This window comes from Artemia franciscana, chromosome 9 (assembly GCF_032884065.1).
Source record: "Artemia franciscana chromosome 9, ASM3288406v1, whole genome shotgun sequence".
NCBI lineage: Eukaryota > Metazoa > Arthropoda > Branchiopoda > Anostraca > Artemiidae > Artemia > Artemia franciscana.
This window is the reverse complement of record NC_088871.1, coordinates 48,886,913-48,912,960: the sequence shown is the minus strand read 5'-3', so window position 1 is coordinate 48,912,960 and position 26,048 is coordinate 48,886,913. Positions and strand designations below refer to the sequence as shown.

General features: G+C 32.6%; 1 protein-coding gene across 5 annotated transcripts in view; it reads left to right on the top strand.

The window, feature by feature from the left end:
• Positions 1–26,048, top strand: part of LOC136031505 (large neutral amino acids transporter small subunit 2-like) — a 132,745-nt gene that overhangs the window by 11,567 nt on the left and 95,130 nt on the right. For all 5 annotated transcript variants that reach the window (XM_065711171.1, XM_065711168.1, XM_065711173.1 and 2 more), the window contains exons 3-6: positions 11,746–11,968; positions 17,355–17,470; positions 18,187–18,312; positions 19,706–19,805. In XM_065711171.1, the coding sequence (XP_065567243.1) occupies positions 11,746–11,968; positions 17,355–17,470; positions 18,187–18,312; positions 19,706–19,805 (565 nt within the window). The remainder of the gene's footprint in view (positions 1–11,745; positions 11,969–17,354; positions 17,471–18,186; positions 18,313–19,705; positions 19,806–26,048) is intronic.

Here is a 26,048-nt window from a genome sequence, read left to right as displayed (position 1 = left end):
CGACAAATATCCGTATTTTACTAAAAATTCGACAAACTTCTGACGTCTGACACTATTTTTTTTGTCTGACAAGAAGGCCAAAAATCTGACAATGTCAAAAAAAAACCCCGACATAGTTGAAGCACTGCCACAGAGCATATACTTTGAAGCCTTACTGCTATTCAGCAGCTTTGTGTGACAAATGAAGTATGGTCTCCGATCAACCTTTATAAACCTAAAGCCATTTTTCAACTTTGAGTAATTATGTTAAACCACCAGTTGGCTCTACCTTGGCTGATTTATTAGCTGTTTCTACTAAAAAAATGTACCGGAATAAAATTACTCAGATCTTTTATTAGAAGGCTAAAGTAAAGGGTATCCTAGCTAAAGGGGACTCTAGCTACTCTTAAAATCTGGTTAAACCACCAGTTGGCTCTACCTTGGCTGATTCATTAGCTGTTTCTACTAAAAATGTACCGGAATAAAATTATTCAGATCTTTTATTAGAAGACCAAAGTAAAGGGCATCCTAACTAAAGGGGACTCTAGCTACTCTTAAAATCTGGTGACAGTTGAGAGTGGGTGCTACTTTGAATAAAATGCTATACGGACAAAGTTCCCTCTTTATTATGTTCAGAAAATTTATATTCATCGTATTTTTATATCATTACATTTAAGTTATTTGCAATAAAATCTGATAATTCAGCAGGGGATCTCAAAAGGGATGGGGCTCATATTGACTTGTTTACCAGTGCTATTTACTTAAATCTCTGTAGAAAAAAAAATTAACTGTAATTTTTTCAGTGGAAGGACAAGAGGGAAAAAACGTTTCTTGTATCATACCGTCTAAAACAGTTATCTTGTATCGTCTAAAACATTTAGACGATACATCTTGTATCGTCTTCTTGTATCGTCTAAAACAGTTATCATGTCCTCACACTGAGCTTGTACATTTTTGGATCTTAGAAGGAGAGCCTCTTTTCTAAATAAACCCCTTATTTCAAAGTAGTTGACCTCATATTCTAATTTGTACTTACAATTTATCATATTATGTTCGTGTGAAAGAATATTAAATGAATTTACAAGAAGCTTGCATGGGTCGGACGAATACACCAGTCTACCATTTGCCGCCCTCTCAACGCCTTTGTTAAAGGGGCATATAAGCATAGGGGAATTAATGGGCATGACTGGTCTGAATAAATATGGGCATTTCATTTTAGGAACTCTTTTTAGCGTTCCTAAACCATATTTGTACCATATTTACACTATAACTAAGGGGTCAAAGGATAAAACAGCAATAACTTTATAACAATGACGATCTTGTTTTGATCCAAATCAAATGACAGAAGAAAGACTGCTAAAATTAACATTTTAATGCCATAATGTTATATTAGGTTAGAAGAAAATCTGGTACTTGTTAATTATACGAAACCCACTTAAGAATTTTGCTCTGTAAAATCTGGCAAAAACCGGTCTGCCTCTCTGCAATCGGTTATGATTTGCTTATTTTTAATGATAAAAACTATGATGTAGGTACACTTTAATTAAATATTTAATTTTTAGAGATGGTAAGGGGTTAAGTTATGAATTTAATGTAATGCCTTCTGGTGGCCTTCTTTCCATGGTTTCCTGCTGTAGTTCCCATAATTTTGATGAAAAAGTATTATATTTTCATCATATTTTGTTATATATCATTAAGATTAATGTAATTTCACTTCTTAGGTGCATTCTAAATAATTAAGAAGTACCGATAATCTTATATAATGTAATGGAATTAGGCCTAAGAATTTGTTTTAGGGTGATAATTGTCATTTCACCAAAGAAATCTTCTTATACCTAAGAAGACCCAAGAAAAACCATATTTCTTTCTTGTAATTGTGATTTGTTGTTATAATACAACACAGGCTGATAATATACAGATGATATTAGGATACCAATAATATGTTCGCCACAGTGGGAGTTTCCTTTCCGTTCCCAGGTCCCGAAAATTGCCTTGTGGATGAGTTTCATAGTTATGTTACCAGTACTGGTTCCCAATAGTAGCTTAAATAGCGACAAAGACCCTATTGCCTTTCACACTGCCTTTTGACGTTCATAATAGCAGCTTAATGACTGACAAGTTTGAAGTGTTATTTTCCTTGTGTTTCTCTAAAAATTAGTAATTAGTTCTTTCTCTAAGCAAAAGTCTAACTTTCTCCACCCTTCCTCCTAATAAAATCCTCCAACTTCCTTCCCCGCCCCCTGAAAAAATGGCCGAGTCGGCCAGTGATGTTTCAGACGTCCTGGCATTATGGTATTAATGCACCTCATCTCCGTAGAAACAGTTTAGGTCCAACGGCTAATAAATTGGCCCGTGTGGTATTCATAAAATAAAGAAATATATCGGCGTATTCATACAATAATAATAACATATTTTTTTTTAACTTTCCATACCTCTATAGCATAACGTTTGAAAAAAGAAACAATTTGATACCTGATCATGGTCTTACCGTACCACGTCTTCATAGAAATAGTGAACTAAAAATGCTTAACAGCATTCTTTTTACGTATTTAGTAAGATCAAAACCGTTTTATTTGCGATATCCCGTAAGGGACCTTGCTGTTTTCCATAACTAGATCCCGAAAATCGAAACTTCTTCGTCCAGGTAGTTTCACCCCTTGTTTCATAAAAATGGCGTCAGAAAATATTTACCTGGTGGATATGTTTTTACATATAAACGTACGGTACTGTTTTTCAGTGCCTACTATAATGTATTCCCTTGGCTCTAGCAAATTAAAGTACTTTGTGTCTTTTTGAATCCTAAAAAAAAGCCAGACTTCACTTTCAACATTCCCAGATGGGTATGTTAGTAACATTCCCAGATGGGTAAATGTATGACAGTTCATGTTATTGACTTACCAATAAAGCGAATATACAACTCGATGCCTTTTTTTATGCTCGTTACGAATATAATAATCGCTTCTATTGCAAATTCAAATTTAAGCAATTTTTGACCTAACCTAACCTAAAAAAGCTAGTAGCACTCAAGTAAGCAGTAAGCTGCCTAGCTCTTTTCAAGTGTTATATTTGTCAAAAGCAGTACCAAAACGAAACAAAACGAAGGCTCAAATAAAACGGAATTATGCGAAACAAGACTGGAAACAGTAGCCGAAACTGAAAACTGTCTCAAATAGAATGCGTCTTAAATTAGCCTGTGTGGTATTAATGAAATAAATGGATATATTGGTGCATGCATGTAATAATGATAATGTACTTTTTTTAAACTTACATAGCCTACCTCTCCAACCAGATGTTTGAAAGAATAAACCTTTTGATACCTGACTGGTTGTAGGTTTGTAAAAAAAAAAAAACATGTGAAAGCAAATAGCATTATTAAAAGGTAAATAAAAACATAGATTATCCTATATATGAGGGGAATATTGTCAAACCGTCACTCTTTGTGCTGACCTGTAAAATTTATGTGTTATAATATTTTAAACTGAAGTTTAAATTAAAGTATCTATAGTAAGATTACTAATATTAAGATTAGCAAAGGTTCCAGAGGGTTTTCACTCCTTTGCATTTTTGTTTAGAACTATTCTTATGTTAAGCTTAGCAAAAGTTCCAGATGGCTCTCACTCCTTTTCATTTCTGTATAGAACACATTTTTCTACAGGAGGTTTCAGATGTATTTTTAGAGTAAAATAGAGTGTTTTTCTCTTCGAAACCGTGTGTACTGCGCCATTGTGTCACGGTTTCGGCACAATTGCGGTCTTATTGAAATTTAGTACGTGAGATTCTTATGTTAAGCTTAGCAAAAGTTCCAGAGGGTTTTCACTCCTTTGCATTTCTGTTTAGAAAAAATTAGTTACACGTTTTTCTACAGGGAGTTTCAGATGTATTCTGAGAGTAAAATAGAGTGTTTTTTTTTAATCGACATCGTGCATACTGCGCCATTGTGTTACACTTTCGGCACCATCGTGACCCTGTTGAAATTTAGTGCGTGAGATTCTTCAAGAAAACACAACAACAGCCATTAAGTCTTTGCATTGCACCATAACAAGGTCAATGATAAATATTCTTTTTTGCTAAAGTTTTAATTTTACATATTCTATTGGAAAACTATTTTTTTTAAAGAAGCAGTATGGCTCAGGTCTACAATTTGGAATATTTGAGTGATTTGAATGTCAATATTTATCGGTAGACTTTTGACTATGAAATTTTCCAGAAAATTGCAAGAACTCGCGCTAATCAATACGTCCTTTGTTGTTCCCGCCACTCAGCTGGAGTGCTCCAGCTATCGCGCCAAGAGTGCTGTCGTAATTGGTACTTACTCAGATGACTGGAGGCCTTTTCCACTAGGGTTGCTAAATGTGTCCCTTGAGCATCCAAAAATGTGTAGTTGTTTAACTAAAATGTGAAATTTAGTATATGAGATTCTTCGACAATACACAGCAACAGTCATTAAATCTTTGCATTGCAACATTAAAAGGATAAATGTGAGCTTTCTTTTCAAACAGTTCGTGGTAACGAATTGTAGTAAGGAGCGACCCGGCTCAATAGTAACCAAAACTCTAAAAAATTGAATTTTGATATCAATAGCTACATCGAAAGAATTGCATTTTAATACTGATTTTAAATATATAAGTTTCATCAAGTTTAGTCTTACCCATAAAAAGTTACGAGCCTGAGAAAATTTGCCTTATTTAGGAAAATAGGGGGAAACACCCCCCTAAAAGTCGTAGGATCTTAACGAAAATGACACCATCAGATTCAGCGTATCAGAGAACCCTACTGTAGAAGTTTCAAGCTCCTATCTACAAAAATGTGGAATTTTGTATTTTTTGCCAGAAGACAAATCACGGGTGCGTGTTTATTTGTTTGTTTTTTTGTTTTTTTTCCCCAGGGGTCATCGTATCGACCAAGTGGTCCTAGAATGTCGCAAGAGGGCTCATTCTAACGGAAATGAAAAGTTCTAGTGCCCTTTTTAAGTGACCAAAAAAATGGAGGGCATCTAGACCCCCTCCCACGCTCATTTTTTTCCCTAAGTCAACGGATCAAAATTTTGAGATAGCCATTTTGTTCAGCATAGTCGAAAACCATAATAACTATGTCTTTGGGGATGACTTACTCCCCCACAATCCCTGGGGGAGGGGCTGCAAGTTACAAACTTTGATCAGTGTTTACATATAGTAATGGTTATTGGGAAGTGAACAGACGTTTTCAGGGGGATTTTATTTTGTTTGGGGGTGGGGCTGAGGAGAGGGGGCTATGTTGGAGGATCTTTCCTTGGAGGAATCTGTCATGGGGGAAGAAAAATTCAATGAAAAGGGCGCAGGATTCTCTAGCATTACTATAAGAAAACAATGAAAAATAAACATGACAACGTTTTTTCAAATGAAAGGAAGAAGTAGCATTGAAACTTAAAACGAACAGAGATTATTACGCATATGAGTGGTTCTAAAAATACTTTAGCATAAAGAGCGAGGTATTTAGGAGGTGATAAATACCTTGCTCTTTATGCTAAAGTATTTTTAGTTATTTCAACTATTTATTCTACGGCCTTTCTGATTCAGGGGTCATTCTTAAAGAATTGGGACAGAACTTACGATTTAGTGTAAAGAGCGAGGTATTAAGGAGGGTACAAACCCCCTCGTATACATAATAAAAATATAAGTTTATGAAAGTTTGTTACGTAAGTTAATTCTTAAGTTACGCATATTTTTTACTAATAAAAATGTTCGTTAAAATTAAAAATTCTAGTTGCCTTCTTAAGTAACCGAAAAATTACAGGGCAACTAGGCCTCCTTCCTCACCCCTTATTTCTCAAAATCGTCTGATCAAAACTAAGAGAAAGCCATTTAGCCAAAAAAGGAATTAATATGCAAATTTCATTTTAATAATTTATGTGCGGAGAGCCAAAATCAAACATGCATTAATTCAAAAACGTTCAGAAATTAAATAAAAAAAAACTAATTTTTTTAGCTGAAAGTAAGGAGCGACATTAAAACTTAAAAGGAACAGAAATTACTCCGTATAAGAAATGGGTTGTCCCCTCCGCAATCCCTCGCTCTTTACGCTAAAGTTTGACTTTTTGCCACAATTCTACTTTTTAAAACAATTAAAAGCTTTAGCGTAAAGAGCGAGGGATTGCGGAGGGGACAACCCATTTATATACGGAGTAATTTCTGTTCGTTTTAAGTTTTAATGTCGCTCCTTACTTTCAGCTAAAAAAATTAGTTTTTTTTTTATTTATTGTTATTTGTAACCTACAACCGGATAGGTGGAAGTATTTGTGCTAGTAGCGCTTGCATACCCTTGTTTACCCTGGTTTTGGTCATGCAATATACACAAGCAGCATCACTGCATAGAAGAGATTAAAATTAAAACAAAGTTTTAATAGTGCTCTTTTTATTGGAACAACTGTTATTTTTTTGAAAAATATTCTATGGCTCAGTTCTACGATTTGGGCTATATTAATCAGTAGGCTTTTGGCTATGGAATTTTCCAAAAAATTGCAAGAACTCGCACTCCCAAGAACATTTCCCTCCCTTGTTGATCCTGCCACTTGTCTGAAGGGTTCCAGTTATCACACCAAGTTTGCTTTCTTTGCTGTAATTAAATAAAAAAAAAAACAAGTTTGACTCTGTCTCTCAATTCTTCTTTTTAAAACAGTAAAAAACTTTAGCGTAAAGAGCGGGGTGTTGATGAGGAAGCAGCCTCTTTCATATACGAAGTAATATCTGTTCGTTTTAAGTTTTAATGTCGCTCCTTACTTTCAGTTAAAAAAACTTGTTTTTTTTATTTAATTTCTGAACGTTTTTGAATCAATGCATGTTTTGATTTTGGCTCTCCGCAGAGGAATAATTAAAACGAAATATGCATTTTTTTTTGGCTAAACGGCTTTCTCATAATTTTGATCAAATGATTTTGAGAAAAAAAGAGCGGGGGAGGAAGCCTAGTTGCCCTCCGATTTTTTGGTCAATTAAAAAGGCAACTAGAACTTTTAATTTTTTACGAATATTTTTATTAGTAAAAGATTTACGTAACATATAAATTAGCTTACCTAAAGAACTTTTGTATTCTCATATTTTTATTACATATATGAGGGGGTTCGCCCCCTTGTCAGATCCTCGCTCTTTACATTAAAGCTTAAATTTTGTCCCAATTCATTAAGAATGACCCCAGAATCACAAAAGCCGTAGAATAAATAGTTGAAATCACTAAAAATACTTTAACGTAAAGAGCGAGGTATTAGGAGGAGGTGAGCCCCTCAAATGGGTAATAATTTCTGTTTGTTTTAAGTTTTAATGCTGTTCCTTACTTCCAGCTGAAAGAACTTTTTCATATTTATTTTTTCATTGTGTTTTTAAATAATGCTAGTAAATCCTGCGCTCCCTTCATGGAAATTTTCTTCCCCCATGACAAATTATCGATGGAAAGTTCCCCCATCATATCCCCCTCTTCTCAACCCCTCCCCAACCAAAACAATCCTCCTGAAAACGCCTGTACACTTCCCAATAACCATTACTATATGTAAGCATTGGTCAAAGTTTGTAACTTGTTGCCCCTCCCATGGGGCCTGTGGGGGAGTAAGTCGTCCCCAAAGATATAGTTATAAGGTTTTTCGACTACGCTGAATAAAATGGCTATCTCAGAATTTTGATCCGTTGACTTTGGTAAAATAATTAGCGTGGGAGGGGGCCTAAGTGCCCTCCAATTTTTTTGGTCACTTAAAAAGGGCACTAGAACTTTTCATTTCCGTTAGAATGATCCCTCTTGCAACATTCTAGGACAGCTGGGTCGATACGATCACCCCTGGGAAAAAAAAACAAAAAAACAAATAAACACGCATCCGTGATCTGCCTTCTGGCAAAAAATACAAAATTCCACATTTTTGTAGATAGGAGCTTGAAAATTCTACGGTAGGGTTCTCTGATACGCTGAATCTGATGGTGTGATTTTCGTTAAGATTCTATGACTTCTAGGGGGCGTTTCCCCCTATTTTCTAAAATAACACAAATTTTCTCAGGCTCGTAACTTTTGATTGGTAAGACTAAACTTGATGAAACTTATATATTTAAAATCAACATTAAAATGCGATTCTTTTGATGTAGGTATTGGTATCAAAATTCCATTTTTTAGAGTTTTGGTTACTATTGAGCCGGGTCGCTCCTTACTACAGTTCGTTACCACGAACTGTTTGATCGTTTCTTACTCAGATGGCTAGAGGTCTTTTCCACTGAGAAACAGAATTGTCATCTTTTTGGTCAACGAATATGGCCCCTGAGTATCCAGAAATGTGTCGTTTTTAGTTAAAATGTGTCCATCTTGAAGTATGAAACACAAGAGGTTATATTTTTATCAGGTGTATTATCAAACAGTTCGTGGTAACGAACTGTAGTCGGGAGCGACCCGGCTCAATAGTAACCAAAACTCTAAAAAATGGAATTTTGATACCAATAGCTACATCAAAAGAATCGCATTTTAATGCTGGTTTTAAATATATAAGTTTCATCAAGTTTAGTCTTACCCATCAAAAGTTACGAGCCTGAGAAAATTTGTATTATTTTAGAAAATAGGGGGAAATGCCCCCTAAAAGTCATAGAATCTTAACGAAAATCACACCATCACATTCAGCGTATCAGAGAACCCTACTGTAGAAGTTTTGAGCTCCTATCTATCGTGTTTATTTGTTTTTTTGTTTTTTTGTTTTTTCTTTTTTCTTTTTCCCAGGGGTGATCGTATCGACCCAGTTGTCCTAGAATGTTGCAAGAGGGCTCATTCTAACGGAAATGAAAAGTTCTAGTGCCCTTTTTAAGTGACCAAAAAAATTGGAGGGCACCTAGGCCCCCTCCCACGCTAATTATTTTCCTAAAGTCAACGGATCAAAATTCTGAGATAGCCATTTTATTCAGCGTAGTCGAAAAACCTTATAACTATGTCTTTGGGGACGACTTACTCCCCCACAGTCCCTGTGGGAGGGGCAACAAGTTACAAACTTCGACCTGTGCTTACATATAGTAATGGTTATTGGGAAGTATACAGGCGTTTTCAGGAGGATTTTTTTGGTTGGGGGGAGGGGTTGAGAAGAGGGGGATATGCTGGGGGAACTTTCCATCGAGAATTTGTAATGGGAGAAGAAAATTTCCATGAAGGGAGAGCAGGATATAGGTTACTAGCATTAATTAAAAAAAAAATTAAAAAATAAAAGTGAGAAAGCTTTTTCAGCTGGAAGTAAGGAACAGCAATAAAACTTAAAACAAACAGAAATTATTACCCATATGAGGGGCTCACCTCCTTCTAATACCTCGCTCTTTACGCTAAAGTGTTTTCAGTAATTTCAACTACTTATTCTACGGCTTTTGTGATTCAGGGGTCATTCTTAATGAATTGGGATAAAATTTAAGCTTTAGTGTAAAGAGCGAGGTACTGACGATGGGGTGAATCCCCTCATATATGTAATAAAAACATGAGAATACAAAAGTTCTTTACGTAAGCTAATTTATAAGTTACGTAAATCTTTTACCAATAAAAAGATTCGTAAAAAATTAAAAGTTCTAGTTGCCTTTTTAATTAACCGAAAAATCGGAGGGCAACTAGGTTTCGTCCCCCGCTCTTTTTTCCTCAAAATCATTCGATCAAAATTATGAGAAAGCCATTAAGCCAAAAAAAAATAGACAAATTTCGTTTTGATTATTCCTCTGCGGAGAGCCAAAATCAAAACATGCATTGATTCAAAAACATTCAGAAATTAAATAAAAAAAACAAGTTTTTTTAACTGAAAGTAAGGAGCGACATTAAAACTTAAAACGCACAGAAATTACTTCGTATATGAAAGAGGCTGCTTCCTCATCAACGCCCCGCTCTTTACGCTAAAGTTTGACTCTTTCTCTCAATTCTTCTTTTTAAAACAGTAAAAAACTTTAGCGTAAAGAGCGGGGCGTTGATGAGGAAGCAGCCTCTTTCATATACGAATAAATTTCTGTGCGTTTTAAGTTTTAATGTCGCTCCTTACTTTCAGTTAAAAAAACTTGTTTTTTTTATTTAATTCACCAAAGGACGAATTAAACCTCATTCAAAGCGGCCAGTTAGTATCAAACATAATGAAATAGAAACCTTCATATTAAATATTCATACAAAATGACTTCTGTGGGGCTCCCATGGCATCATCAAGTTAATAAAGTTTTTTTATGAAATTGCGAACCATAAAGTTTTTTCCGGTTAAACAGGAATTTCAACTTTTTGACTTGACAGCTATATTTCGCAGCAAAGAACTGAATTAACCAGACGTAGAGCTGAGAAAACCATCTTCTTAGGTATATTCCCCATTTATTAAGTAAGGTTACCCATATTCTTTCATCAAAAAAAAATATTTAAACAATTATGCACTATTTATATGTGTAGACACAGACGCTTAATTGTTTCTGGTTTATTGGATTTTTTTTTCACAAGTTTTCTGCTATTGGCTGAACTTTGCGAACTTTCTTGAAAGAGTTTTCTTGAAAACTTTTTTCCGACTGCAATAAAGTCGATAAAGTTATGTGAGGAAAACGGTTTATTATTTTTGTGGTCAGCTTTTTTAACTTCATTGTCATCATGGGAGCCTGCATTGGTGTGGAAGCACGAAACTCGTATAAACTTGTAAAACTCTTACTTCGGAGAAAATACTTAACTTACGACATCTCTGGCAAAACCTGGATGATAAAAAACTACTTTGTTGAAAAGTGACGTTTTTTTTAACAAAATGCATATCCACCTGAGAAATTTTTCATTTTGTGTAACAAATTAAAAAAAAAATATGTCCCTTTTTAGCCCTTTCATGTATCAAATCTCAAAATGTGTCACTTTTTTACCTTTTTATGTAATTGTGTCCCGCCACACGGAAATGTGTCCTTTTAACATAAAATGTGTCCAATTGGCAACACTGCTGACAATTGGAATTCAACTGACAAACATAGAGGCCTTGAACACTGAAAAATGAAATTCATAGTCTGTGTTGTAAAATATGGCATTCCACTGACAGTCTTAGTCATGAAAATGTTGATCCAACAACAACAATTACTATTGTGAGTTTGTACTCTATATTGAGAATTCAATAACCCTTCTGGAAAGAAGGATATTTGTTTTGGATTATGAGTTTGGTGGATAGTTGAGGTTTGGGATTGTGGGTTTATAGCTTTTACTCTGCCACAGTTTAAAATTTTACGATTTAGCTTTATAAACCCATTTTAAAACTTCTTGCTCCGCTCATGCTTTCGAAGCCTGCTTAAAGAATCTAATTGTCAGTGGAATAGACCATAGATTAATACTGATGCGTTCATTCGAATTTCTGGATTAACAATAAACAATTCAAGTATCGAGAAATAATTATACTTGTTACATCAATACCGTACGCAACTTTAGAGCTGAACTTGGATAAAAATCTATATTTAGGGAGGAATACATAACCACCAGGTAGTCCAGCCTCTAAAGATGGAAAACTATGCAAATAGTTTTTTATTGCTGGAATTCTATTAGCTGCATTGGAGCTTTATTAATAGATTTTACATAGATAGAATTTAGTCCAAAAGGGATTTTTTAAAATAGATCTAAAATAGCTTTGTAACTCCATATCTAGGAACAAACCTGGAGTATTCAGATAATGCTTTATTACCCATCCTACACTACAAACAATAAAAATAATACCATGCGGGGCTATGTCGATAATACTGCTATATTTTGTACAAACAATATTTGTGCTCTTTTTTCGCAATTCGACAGTTCTAGAACTAAGAATCCTTCTAGGAATATTTATTTCACCCAAAGGAGTGCTTAAGGAAGCAGGATCTGTTGGTTTCTCAATTGTGGTGTGGATACTCTGTGGTTTTCTATCTACGATTGGTGCTCTGTGTTATGCTGAACTAGGTACCTCCATACCCAAGTCTGGGGGTGATTATGCCTATATTAAAGAAGCTCTTGGACCCTTGCCAGCTTTTCTCTATTTATGGGATGCAAACCTGATTTTCGTGTAGGTATTTTCTTTCATTTTTAATTAAAGCCGTTGCAAAATTAAAACTGAGGCTCATAACAGGGTTGCTACTGATAATTTTTAATATTTCAAGACTTACTTGCATGTAACTCTAAGACTTGAAAAAAAAAACCTTAAAAGGTAATAAGTAATCATAATTATATGATTACTTTTTGAGGATAATGTTTAATATACATCCTGTTCCGTAATTCTAAGCTCATGACAGAGAGAGAAAAATTTATTTCAAAAAACAAATAACAACTATAGTTTAACGGTTACCAGGGGCGCACTTTGCTATGGGCAGGGGGCAATTACCTCAGCCAGATCTTAGTCCCCCAGACCCTGGTCCACCCCAGCTGAAATTTAGTTTCTTCAAAATCTTGGGAAAACTAAGATAAGCATGTATGATTCAAGCATCCAGAGGAACGGGTCAGTTTTATTTAGTAAATCTTTACCTTTATGTATTACTTGGTGTATTTTTTAGTTCTTGCTTTCATTTGCACTTGATTTGGGAAAATTGGCCCCGAATTCCCCCTCCCCCCAGGATTTTGACAAAATTACGACACTGACGGACACCCCAAGATATAAAAACTTGTCAAAGGGCGTGGCGAAACATACAATGGAAAAACAATCAAACAATTCGTGGTAACGAACTGTAGTTAGGAGCGACCCGGCTCAATAGTAACCAAAACTCTAAAAAACGCAACTTTGATACCATTAGCTACGAAAATTGTATTTTAATGCTGATTTTACATATATAAATTTCATCAAGTTTAGTCTTACCCATCAAAAGTTACAAGCCTGAGAAAATTTGTCTCATTTTAGAAAGTAGGGGAAAACAACCCCTTAAAAGTCATAGAATTTTAACAAAAATCGCACCATCAGGTTCAGCGCATCAGAGAACCATACTGTGGATGTTTCAAGTTCCTATCTACAAAAATGTGGAAATTTGTATTTTTTGGCAGATCACGGATGCGTGTTTATTTGTTTGTTTGTTTTTTTGTTGTTTTTTTTTCCCAGGGGTGATCGTATCGACCCGGTGGTCCTAGAATCTTGCAAGAGGCCTCATTCTAATGGAAATGATAAGTTCTAGTGCCCTTTTTAAGTGACCCAAAAAATTGGAGGGCACCTAGGCCTCTTCCCACGCTAATTATTTTTCCAAAGTCACCGGATCAAAATTCTGAGATAGCCATTTTATTCAGTGAAGTCAAAAAACTTTATAACTATGTCTTTGGGGAAGACTTACTTCCCCACAGTCCCCATGGGAGGGGCTACAAGTTACAAACTTTGGCCAGTGCTTACATATAGTAATGGTTATTTGGAAGTGTACAGACGTTTTCAGGGGGATTTTGTTGGTTGAGGGAGGGGTTGAGAAGAGGAGAATATGTTGGGGGAGCTTTCCTCGGAGTAATTTGTCATGGAGGAAGAAAATTTTCACGATTGGAGCGCAGGATTTTTTACCATTATTTAAAAAAACAATGAAAAAATAAATACGAAAAAGTTTTTCAACTGAAAGTAAGGAGCAGAATTAAAACTTAAAACGAACAAAAATTATTACGCATATGATGGGCTCACCTCCTCCTAATACCTCGCTCTTTACACTAAGGTATTTTTAGTAATTGCAACTATTTATTCTACGGCTTTTGTGATTCAGGGGTCATTCTTAAGAAATTGGGAAAAAATTTAAGCTTTAGTGTAAAGAGCGAGGTACTGACGAGGGGGTGAACCCCCTCATATACGTAATAAAAACATTAGAATACAGAAGTTCGTTACGTAAGCTAATTTGCAAGTTACGTATATCTTCTACTAATAAAAACATTCGTAAAAAATTAAAAGTTCTAGTTGCCCTTTTAAGTAACCAACAAATCGGAGGGCAACTAGGCATCCTCCACCGCTCCTTTTTTCTCAAAATCATTCGATCAAAACTATGAGAAAGCCATTTAGCCAAAAAAAAAATAAATATACAAATTTCGTTTTAATTATTCATCTGCGGAAAGCCAAAATCAAAACATGCATTGATTCAAAAATGTTCAGAAATTAAATAAAAAAAACAAGTTTTTTTAATGGAAAGTAAGGAGCGACATTAAAACTTAAAACGAACAGAAATTACTTCGTATATAACAGGGGCTGCTTCCTCATCAACGCCCCGCTCTCTACGCCAAAGCTTTTTCTGTTTTGAAAAGTAGAGTTAAGAGAAAGAGGTAAGAGTAAGAGAAAGAGCAGCCCCTTTCATATACGAAGTAATTTCTCTTCGTTTTAAATTTCAATGTCGCTCCTTATTTTCCATTAAAAAAACTTGTTTTTTTTTATTTAATGAACTCGTAGAGACTGGACAATAAATGAAACAGTACCAAGACTAACGTTACTGCAGTACAATACACATGGATGGAAAAAGGAAAAATTAAGAAGGCACAGGACAAGAAGAGTAAAAAGCGCTCAAGTTTTCTCACTATCTCACTAATTTCTATTCGTTTTAAGTTTTAATGTCACTCCTTACTTTCAGTTAAAAAAAAACTTTCTTTTTATTTAATCATGAAAGAACAGAGCGGATCCAATAAGAGGATTTTTTGAAAATCGGCCCAATTTATTTGGATTGTCTGTTTCTCGTACAATACACCAACTGTCTGTTGTTTTTTGTTTGTTTAATAGCTGTAAAAAAATGATTTAATCTTTTGCGATTTCCTTTGATTACCTTGGCTAATGTGCAGTTTCAGGTTTTTTGTTGTTTTTTTTTAGCGCACTTTAGAAGCTATTTCTAAATAGTATTATCATTATTAATATTTATACTATGTAATACTACTATTTGTTCATTATATATAGCAGATATTTTTATTATAATATAATATACATTACTGCTAACACTATATAATAACGTAATTGTAACATTAGTAGATGTTTTGAGAAAAATCTAACTTCTCAGCCTTTAGCTTTTTCATGTTCGCATAGCTTACACAAGAAATACGCTTTAAATTAATTTCCAAAGAAGTTCTCCATGCTACTTACAAGCAAGTAATATTGCCTAAAGATGTCTCGGGAAAAGACCCCTATGACAAACTTCGAGCTGAGACAACTTCATGTCAACAAATGATGCAGAAGTTCTACATCATTCCATTGCAAAGAGAAAATTTAAATAAAAAGAGCAAAACAATAAGGAGAGCCACCCTCCTAAAGAGTTTCAATATTTGCAATCAATGAAGGCCTAGAATCAGTGTATATCTATATTTATTATATTTTCTCATATATTCCTTTTATACTGTATATTTCTTATATTTTTCATAATTCTATATGAAACACTTATGAATCAGAGTAATCTTTTAGAGTATGGCTTGACTGCTGTTGCCTGTTGTCCTAAGAACAATAATCAAACAGTTTTTGGTAACAAACTGTAGTAAGAAGCGATGCGGCTCAATAGCAACCGAAACTCTGAAAAACATAATTTCGATACCAATATGTGCATAAAAAGAATCGCATTTTTATTCTGATTTTAAACATATAGATTTAATCAAGTTTAGTCTTACCGATCAAAAGTGACGAGCTCGAGAAAATTTGTCTTATTTTCAAAAAAGGAAAAAAACACCCCCTAAAAGTCATAGAATCTGAATGAAAATTACACCATCACATTCAGCGTATCAGAGAACCCTGCCCTAGAGGTTTCAAGCTCAAGCTTTTTTATTGTTATGAAAAGTATACTTGTGAGGAAGAGTCAAACTCTAGCGTAAAGAGGAGGGCGTTGAGGAGGGGACAGTCCCTTTCATATACGGAATAATTTCTGTTCGTTTTTAGTTTTCATATCTCTCCTTACTTTCAGTTAAAAAACTTGTTTTTTTATTTAATATATTAAAAGACTTGTTATCTCAAGTAAACCTCAACGAATTAAGGTTCAAGCTGTTTTATTTGATTTTAAATAATATTGTTGGGTCTCTTTTTTCTGAACACTTCGGGTATAAATTTTGTCTCCATTAGCATCTAATGAACGAATTCTTTATGAATTTTGTATTTATGAATTACCACATTCAGTTGCTTCAGAATACCAGAGCAAAGCATTTGAGTCAATCGACCGTTACTCGTAATGATAATAACACAAAATAGTGATTAGATAATGCTAGTAATTGATCAACGATTGAAATTGAGGAGTTAATGAATTATTAAAATTTCTAAATTTTCTTCTGTGGAAACTGTCATAACAAATTACTAGTTGAAGTATTAGATGAAATAAATTCCAAACGAAAAAGCTTTTCCATTTTATTTGTCACAATTTTAATTAAATTGTCATAATTTACGTTAATTTGTTAGATTATAAGCTTAAATTATTTATTTAAATGCAAATTACATATATAAGAGATAAATCAAGGACAAAAAATTCCCCTTAAATTTGTCCTCCAAAATTCTTCTCCAAAATTTAAAATTCAGTCCTCCAAAATATGGCAGAATTTCTAAGAAATATCTTCTAAATACTTTATCTTGAGCTCAGGAAGCGTGTAAAAACTGATATACATGGAATTTTCTCTTAGACAACTCTGACTTTCCATTTACAATAGAAACAAAAATATATTAAAACAGGTTAAACATTTTAATACGAAAAAAAAAGATATTATGGATAGTATTTTTAAATATTTTGATTTTTTCAGTATACCTTAATATACAAATAAACAAATGACCATGACGGTTTTTCTTCAGACAGTAAGTTATATTAAAAAAAAAAATAATTAGTTTTAATATTCTAAAATTAATTTTTAGTGTTGCAAATCTATTTAAAATAGGAAAGCCATCTTTTGTTGGTCTTTTAGAGGTCGCCAGACTGGGTACATTAAAAAAATTTTCGACAGGACATCTGAATCTTGACAAATCACAAACGGTAGACACATAAATTTGCAACAATAGAACTCTATGTACCAATCGAAGTCTTCCCCAGGCAATGCTTCTACCACCACTGAATGTTCCTCAGTTTCTCCCCGAATTTTTCAGAGAAAAATTTAATTCTCTGAATGCTCTCAAATGTTTAATGATAACGGAAATTAACAATTTGCATTTCGTATCAATACTTCTTCAATTACGAACACTGATTCTTGGGGAAAATTTTTAGAACTCAATTTATTGTCGGAAAAATTTGGGAATAATGGAAGGATCATCCCTCCTAACATATAAAATATTCATAATATCAATTAAGTTCAGAAAATATCTAGTTCTGAGTCAAATATCAGAAGAAGCCGAAAAAGAGGTCAGAAAAACTACAAATGAAAAAGAGAACAATCCAAAGTTCTGTTTTAAACTATAAAATTTAATTGAAAATTAAAGTAATTCCCAGGGAATATCTAAATTACTCTTAACTAAAGCTAATTTAGGAGCTTACCTAGTTCTATGTCACCCATACTTTATATATTCCCAGGCCCACAACAAATGCTATCATGGGGCTCACATTTGCCAATTATGTAATCAAGCCCTTGTTTCCATCATGTGATGTACCTGATACTGCTGTTAGACTCATCGCAGCTGCTGCTATTTGTAAGTTAAATTTCAGTTTGTTTCCGGAACTTTTTTTAAAGATATAATCTCTGTTAGATATGTGCTCAAGAAATTATTTGAGAATGGTCCAGCATTTGGAAGGGATATAAATGCTAAAAAATTATCAATTTTTTAAAAAGACGAGTAAAAAAATATTTCCATTAAAAGATTTTAAAAATTTTTATTTTTCCCTTGTTCATCCTTATGTAGATTATGGTTGTGTTCATTGAGCCAGCAATTTTTTTCTAATTATGCAAGGATCCAGTTTTCGCAAAATAAAAGCATTCGATTGATTACGGACATAAAGAGAAAGTTGAATCCAAAACTATTGCTAGCTTTTCCCGGTATAATGTTTTAAATGTTGGTGAGATTCGTGACTACCTGGCGTCAATTTTTATGTTCAAAAGCATGAAACATATATGCCCTGAGTATTTTTATGATTATTTTTCTGTGAATACGGAGCACCATAGATATGATACAAGAAATTCTTAACTTTTGAGCCATGAAAAAAGTAAAACAGTCAGATCATATGGTTCATAATCTAGGGCCTTCTGCTTACGTTGAAAAACCCGTACCTGACACATGATTCCAGATCCTATAAGCTTTTTAGTATCAGCTGTCTTATGGGATATAAAATATTAACTTTCCTTTTTTGGTTAACGAATTTTTGTACGTATTTATTTTGAGAATAAACAGCTCCGAACTTTATGTTATAGGTTTTCTTACCTTCCTGAATTGTTATGATGTAAAATTGACAACAAAATTACAAGACGTTTTCATGTTCTCAAAGCTTGGAGCTCTTCTGATTATAATAGTAGCAGGAATCTATCAGCTATTTTGTGGTAAGTTTAGCTTGTTATAACTTTCAAATTAATTAGAATAAATTCTAATTTCTTTGGAAATGCTATGATCTTACTGTTCAAAAGGTTGAAGTTTGCCTTGTTGCTTATTAAAATTCCATTGGTCTTCCAAGAGATTTGATTTAGGGCGCCAAGTATAGCATTGAATCTAGAAGGGAATTCAGTTGTTAGTTCAATCTACGTGAGTAAAATGTCTTCATTTTACCGGGTTCTTCATTGATATTGAGTTTTTCATGAAAACGTTGGGCTTGTAAGGTGCTTAGCACCGACAACTTCTAATTGTTTCTTTAACTCTTCGAGGCTGAACCCTAGCTAAAATTTCTGGGCGATTTCTTAGGGGGTGTTACCAAAATTGGTGCTACATCAAATGTATCTAGCTGATTTTTATCAAAGAATAGAGAGGAAAAGCTCGTGGAACCAGGCCAAACCATATTTTGAGCCTATTTTTCATGAAGTTTGAACACGTATGGTCAACCCATTGGTTCACATTTGCATATAAAATACCGATGGGAGGAGACCACTCAGCTTGGACCAATAAACACTCGAAGATCCTCGACGTTCAGTGATTTTGAAACGGCTTATTTTTGCCATAAGGGAGAGCAAAGCTTTGCATTATATCAATTTGAAAGCCTAAACTGTAAAACTTTGTTTATCTGCTTGACCTATTTTCATTATTGGTAAACACTGAGAAGAATTCTTGCAGGGAGCCAACTTGTTTTTCAATATACAGTCTAAATTGACTAGAACTGGCAAAAATCCAATTAAGGGAAGTAATAAGACAAACTGAGTAGTAGGCAATTTTTGTTTCACAGATTATAAGATTTATAGCTAATAAAAGGTCTAATCAGAGTCACAAAATCAATCAGACAAATCGTTAATACTTGAAATGGGCCAGGATGGTAAAACAAAATAGGGGCATAAAAGCAGGTGGGAAGGGAGTAAAAGAAATTCTTGCGGGGAAAACTTCCAACCTCCCCCCTAACAATGTACATTCCTCGATATCATTATCAAAATTTGGGAAATCCATGATTTATTCATAATACAAGATGATTTGTATTTTTCTTTGTTTTCTTACCCTTTCTTATTTTCAAGATATATTGTAGCTCATTTAATACCCCTCAAAAGAAATGAAAACCAAAGATATTTTCTTTAGTCACTTCTCTTCCGCACTTCAAATGGGATGAAGGTTCAATATAAAGCATTGTGAAAACTCAAATAACATTACTTAATAGTAAAACAGTTTACAAATGTTTTTACTGTAATTTCTGTTTTATTTTCTTTTTTGTGGTTTTGAAAATTAGCTGCATTGCAAAATGTATATATTGTACTTTTTAAAGCTTGATAATAATTTAAATTTTTCCTCTCTTATTTATAGATGGCCTCACAAAATTCTACAACCCTTTTGAAGGTACGTCTACGGATCCAGGCCAAATTGCAGTTTCTTTTTATTCTGGTATCTTTTCTTATGCTGGATGGTAATGGTTTCTTGCTTCTTGCTGATTTATTTCCTCTTCTGTCTTATTATCCTATAACAATGTCCCTGTTTTTATTATTTCATTGTTATTATATTTGCCTTTCTTTACTCTTTCTTTAGTTTTCTTATTTACACAGAAAAATTTTCTTTGGTAACTTGTCACTTGAAAAAAAATTGTCTTTGAGAATTAAGCAATACCATATTTTGATAATAAATCAATTGCACAAAAAAGTAATTAAAAAATAAATTTCTTCTTCTTCAGAAGAGGTTGGGAAGACTGTTTCTTCACCATGATTTTTCTTAAATTTTACTAGCTATTATTTATTCTTTTTTGTTCTGATTACTTTCTTTTATTTTTAATTATTATTTGAATTAAACGACTAATAAAGCCCCAGTTGTTTTCAAAGAATACTAGTCAAATACCTTTTGACTCAAAAACGATTGTTTTGACAGGTGTAAAATTTGATAAAAAATAATTTTCGTTTAAGATGATACAACTAATTTAATCATATCCGAAAGTTAAAATAACTGTACTAGGCTACCTGCTCTGACGTAATTTCCGAAGACAAGATGCTTGGTTGACAAATATACATCCTTAAAGTGTAAACAATTAAATTGAGGCATACTTTATTCTATGGTATTATTGACCACTAAATATCTTCTCCTCTGTGCTATTATTTAGATTTTTCTTGCTTCCTACAAGGTTTAGAGAATGGTTTTACCTGGAAATTTCATGTGAACATTTCTTTTTTTAATACTAAGAAGATTGACTACATAATTTTTCCTTATTTATAAAAAAGGTGAATTTAAAATAAAAGAATAAGCAAAAGAAGAAAATTATCTATATTACAAGAAAAAATTAAACGCTATAACCCCACTATAACTACAACGAAGAATCTTTCAAGTCGAAAACTCTTAAATAAGAAGTTGTCTCTACTTATGATATGAACTTATCGTATTTCATGTGAAACCCATTTTTATCTACTTCAGAGACCAGAAACAATTCTTACTAAAATCTAGAGAGCTCTGCAGTTGGATTACACTGTATGTGGCTGAGAGTTTAATGCTGTGACAAGAACGCCATCTATGTTAAGAGTTTACAAATCGTTGTTCTTTTGACGGTAATGAAGAAAGGCAGCTATGCTTCCCCCATCATACAATTAAAAAGAAAGAAACAGAATGATCAAGCGTGTTCTCTGGAAAAACCTCTCATTCCGCAGTTCTCCCGTAGGTGATAAAAACTGAATATTACATGGCATTAACCCAATAACTAGGCAAAAAAGTATGATTTATATATATATATATATATATATATATATATATATATATATATATATATATATATATATATATATATATTTATATATATATATATATATATATAAATATTTATATATATATATATATATATATATATATATATATATATATATATATATATATATATATATATATATATATATATATATATATATGTATATATATATATATATATAATATATATATATATATATATATATAAATATATATATATATAAATATTTATATATATATATATATATATATATATATATATATATATATATATATATATATATATATATATAAATATATATATATATATATATATATATATATATATATATATATATATATATATATATATATATATATATATATATATATATATATATATATATATATATATATATATATATATATATATATATATATATATATATATATATATATATATATATATATATAAATATTTATATATATACTAGCTATAGTATATATATATATATACGCCACCCCAACACCTAGTTGGTGGGGGCGCTTCGCGCCCCCCCCCAAGCCCCCCCGCGCGCGTAAGTCGTTACGCGCCATAATAGTTACGCGCCATTGTAGTTGTGTCCCTATGTCCCACCTGTGAATATAGATATATATATATATATATATATATATATATATATATATATATATATATATATATATATATATATATATATATATATATATATATATATATATATGGTTTTAACTACGTAAAACTTATACAACATTCTTTGCTGTCCCATTGTCTATAGATATATATATATATATATATATATATATATATATATATATATATATATATATATATATATATATATATATATATATATATATATATATATATATATATATATATGGTTTTAACTACGTAAAACTTATACAACATTCTTTGCTGTCCCATTGTCTTTGCATATAAATAGATTGTCAGGTTTACCGACTCTTGAACATGCAACATATAATGGTCCATGGGAAAACAATCTGTATTCAGATCTATACCTCATGATTCTAATGATTGCCCTTGAGCTTTGTTGATGGTGATTGCTAATCGACCATTCCCTGTCCCGGTGTCCCGGTCGTCATTTACATCCCCCTGTTTCCCCCGGTGTCCCCGTTGTAGTTGTGTCCCTGTGTCCCGGTCGTCATTTATATTCCCTGTGTCCCGGTCGTCATTTGTATCCCGGTGTATTTTTTTTTATTAGTTTTTAGTTTTTTTTGTAGTTTTTGCCTTTTTTTAGTTTTTTCAGTTTTGACGTCACCTGATCCAGTTTTTTCAGGTGACGTCACCTGATCCACGATCCACAGATCCACAGACAACTTATTTTTATATATATAGATAGTTTTTTTTTTTTTACTTATGCCCTGGTCGTCATTTATACTCCCTGTGTCCCGGTGCTTTGTTGATTGCTAATCGAACATTCCTTTTGTCCTGGTCGCTTTCTCTTTGAGTTTCGTCATTTATTTTTTTCTTTTTTAGTTCTTTTAGTTTTTACCTTTTTTAGTTTTTTTTAGTTTTTTAGATGAAAATTTTTTTTAGTTTTTTCCTTTTTTTCTTTTTAGTTTTTTATTGGTTTTTACCTTTATTTTAGCTTATTTTTCAGTTTTTTCCTTTTTTTTAGTTTTTTTTTATTTTTTATTTTTTTTAGTTTTTTACCTTTTTTTAGTTTTTTTAGTTTTTTTTAGTTTTTTAGCTTTTTTACTTTTTTTATTAGTTTTTAGTTTTTTTTTGTAGTTTTTGCCTTTTTTTAGTTTTTTCAGTTTTTTTTTTAGTTTTTTATTGGTTTTTACCTTTATTTTAGCTTATTTTTCAGTTTTTTCCTTTTTTTTTAGTTTTTAGTTTTTTTAGTTTTTTATCTTTTTTTTAGTTTTTTTAGTTTTTTTAGTTTTTTAGCTTTTTTATTTTTTTTTATTAGTTTTTAGTTTTTTTTGTAGTTTTTGCCTTTTTTTAGTTTTTTTAGTTTTTTAGCTTTTTTATTAGTTTTTAGTTTTTTTTGTAGTTTTTGCCTTTTTTTAGTTTTTTTAGTTTTTTAGCTTTTTTATTTTTTTTATTAGTTTTTAGTTTTTTTGTAGTTTTTGCCTTTTTTAGTTTTTTCAGTTTTGACGTCACCTGATCCAGTTTTTTCAGGTGACGTCACCTGACCCATCCATCCACAGACAGACAACTTATTTTTATATATATAGATATATATATATTTATATATATATATATATATATATATATATATATATATATATATATATATATATATATATATATATGTATATATATATATATATATATATATATATATATATATATATATATATATATATATATATATATATATATATATGATAATAACGCATGAGGACACGCACACATACAGGATTTTTTCTATTCAGGGTCCAAAATTAAAACAAGATTTGTTTGGTAATTTGAATAAGAAGTGTCCGGACATTCGAAAAAAACTATAATTTGAGTGGGGTGGTCCCAAGCTCCCCCTTAAGTATTTGCTGCATAAAAAATTCAGTGTCTAACAAGCTCACTCATAATTTTAGGAACGTACAAATTCAAGTTCAGGTTCAATTTCTTTCAATAAAAGAGCAATAACAAAGACAATACCCCAAAGGGTTCAATGACCAGTTATTTGGGAAAAAACCTACAAAAACTAAATAATTATAAAGCTGGGGATATCCTTAGGAAACTACGCTTAAATTTAAACCGATAAGAAATGTGAAGTTAACACACTGATGGTTCCCACGAATACGGTGATCCTTTCCTTACCCGACAATCAAAAACAAGCTAAATCTTTGTCAGTGTCATCAAGAATCCAACGCTATCTAAACAACACCCAAAAAATAGATAAAATCCTAGAAAAACTAAAAATTATTTAGCATTTATCCTTAATATGAAACTTTTCATATGTCCCTTAAAGAAACCAAGTATTCATGACTGCCGAACTTCAGAGGGAACAAAGTTTCAAGCACGCCAAAGTCAAGGCCAAACCGAAGTCTGACCATACAGAGGAAGTAGCTGGAATCATTACATCATGCTAGTCACAAGCTGTGTACGCATTTCATTCCCTTACTAGTTTAAGTAGTCCAGAAAAACAACATGGCTGATCTCAGGGGAAATATTGACATGCCAACGAATACAGGGAAACAACATAAATATCCATCATCTTTAAGAGATCTACAGGAATGTGTGTAGTCGACTGCAGAGCTCCTGCCGCTTTCTCTTGTATATGGTACTGGCCAAATATAAAAAAGTGAAGACATCCAAATAGACAAACAGTAACAATTATAGGGATAAAAAAAAATTCGGATGATTCCAAGTCTACAAGATATTTTGATTTTTTTTACTTGAATATGCCACTTAAACAAAAGTTTTAATCCAAAAGAATTCCCAGGAATCGTACATATCGCTTAGGAGGCGACTTATGGAGCTGCAGGCTTGTTTTTTAATGTGAACTGATCATTAGGAAATCACTAGAATTACTTACTATGGAGCTAGAGAGGCAAAATCTAAAAGCAAAGAAAAAAAAACAAGCAAAAAAAGATTATAACGGGTAGCAACCAGGTTTAGACAGATTTTTGAAATACAAGAAAAAGCAAATGTTGAAAGGTAGCACAGTTCATTCGAAACACCTGAAAGAAGCTTTAGGGTCATCAATAAAAAAAGGAGGGGGGGGGGTATCCGTACTATAGTAGCAAAGCTAGCAACAGAAAACGTTTAGATATTTAGAGCACATAGTCCATGACAACCGTAAGCGAAATGTGAACAAAACTAAAAAAACAACAACAGCACTTTTGGAGAGCGTTATTCTGCCGATCGGCTGGATGAGAGATACTGTGAGCTAGTACCAAAACTTTTCAGTATGCTAAGTCGTCTAAGGCCAGCACAACTGCATAAGCTCCTTCTCCAAAACAGTTTTGTTCAAAGCTCTAAACTGAATAAAGAAAGATTGCTAAGAAAAAGAAATTCACCGTGCATCCAAAGTCTTGGAAAGATTTTCATTTTTAATGCCAATTTACGTTTAATACGATTATAATACGATAATACGATACGATACAATATAATACGATACGATATAATACGATACAATTATTACGTTAATACGATAATACATTTTTGTCCAAATGAATTTCTGGAAGTTTTGGCTATTTGTCTTTTACAGAACCCTGACACCCTGCAAATACTAGAACCAAAAGACAACATAATATATATTGCCATTAAAAGAAAAATGAGGAGAAGAGTTACAGAAAAGTTGGATGCCGGAAAAAAGAGGAGAAAGATGTCTGTAAAGATATCTTCTTGCAACTACTTAGACAACCTTAAGCAACATACACAACAAAAAAGAAAACTATCAGTTTTCAATAAGCAGCTATTCAAAATATTGAAGATTTCTTTAGATATCTGTTTTGTTTTAAGAAAAAATAATATTCTCTCAAAATTCAGAACTACATAAGTATGCAAACTTTTTCACTTCTGTAGTATTTTCCTCTGAGAGAGAAAGAGAGAACGATTTATTAAACAACTTTCGTAGCTCTTGGCTAATTTGCAGTTCCAAAAGCATGAAAAGCAAAAGTTATGCACTGTTAAACAAAGACGTAAAAAAAGGCACAAATGAATTATAATATCGGCTAGTCCGTGTACGAATAAAAATCAATTTGGACTTCTGTCTGGTTCTTCTGTCAGGCGGGCAAAAGATGTCTCGATGGGCTGGGTCTAAAAACAATACTTTGCCAAACCTCATGATGAGATCACACAATCTTTGTTCCAGCCACTGAATGTTTAGTATAATAAGTGCTTCTTGGTAGTGAATATCTCTAGAACCCAGGATAATCTTAACTGCCCTTTTTTGCGCTGACTCTCTTTCTCTCTCTCTCTCTCTCTCTCTCTCTCTCTCTCTCTCTCTCTCTCTCTCTC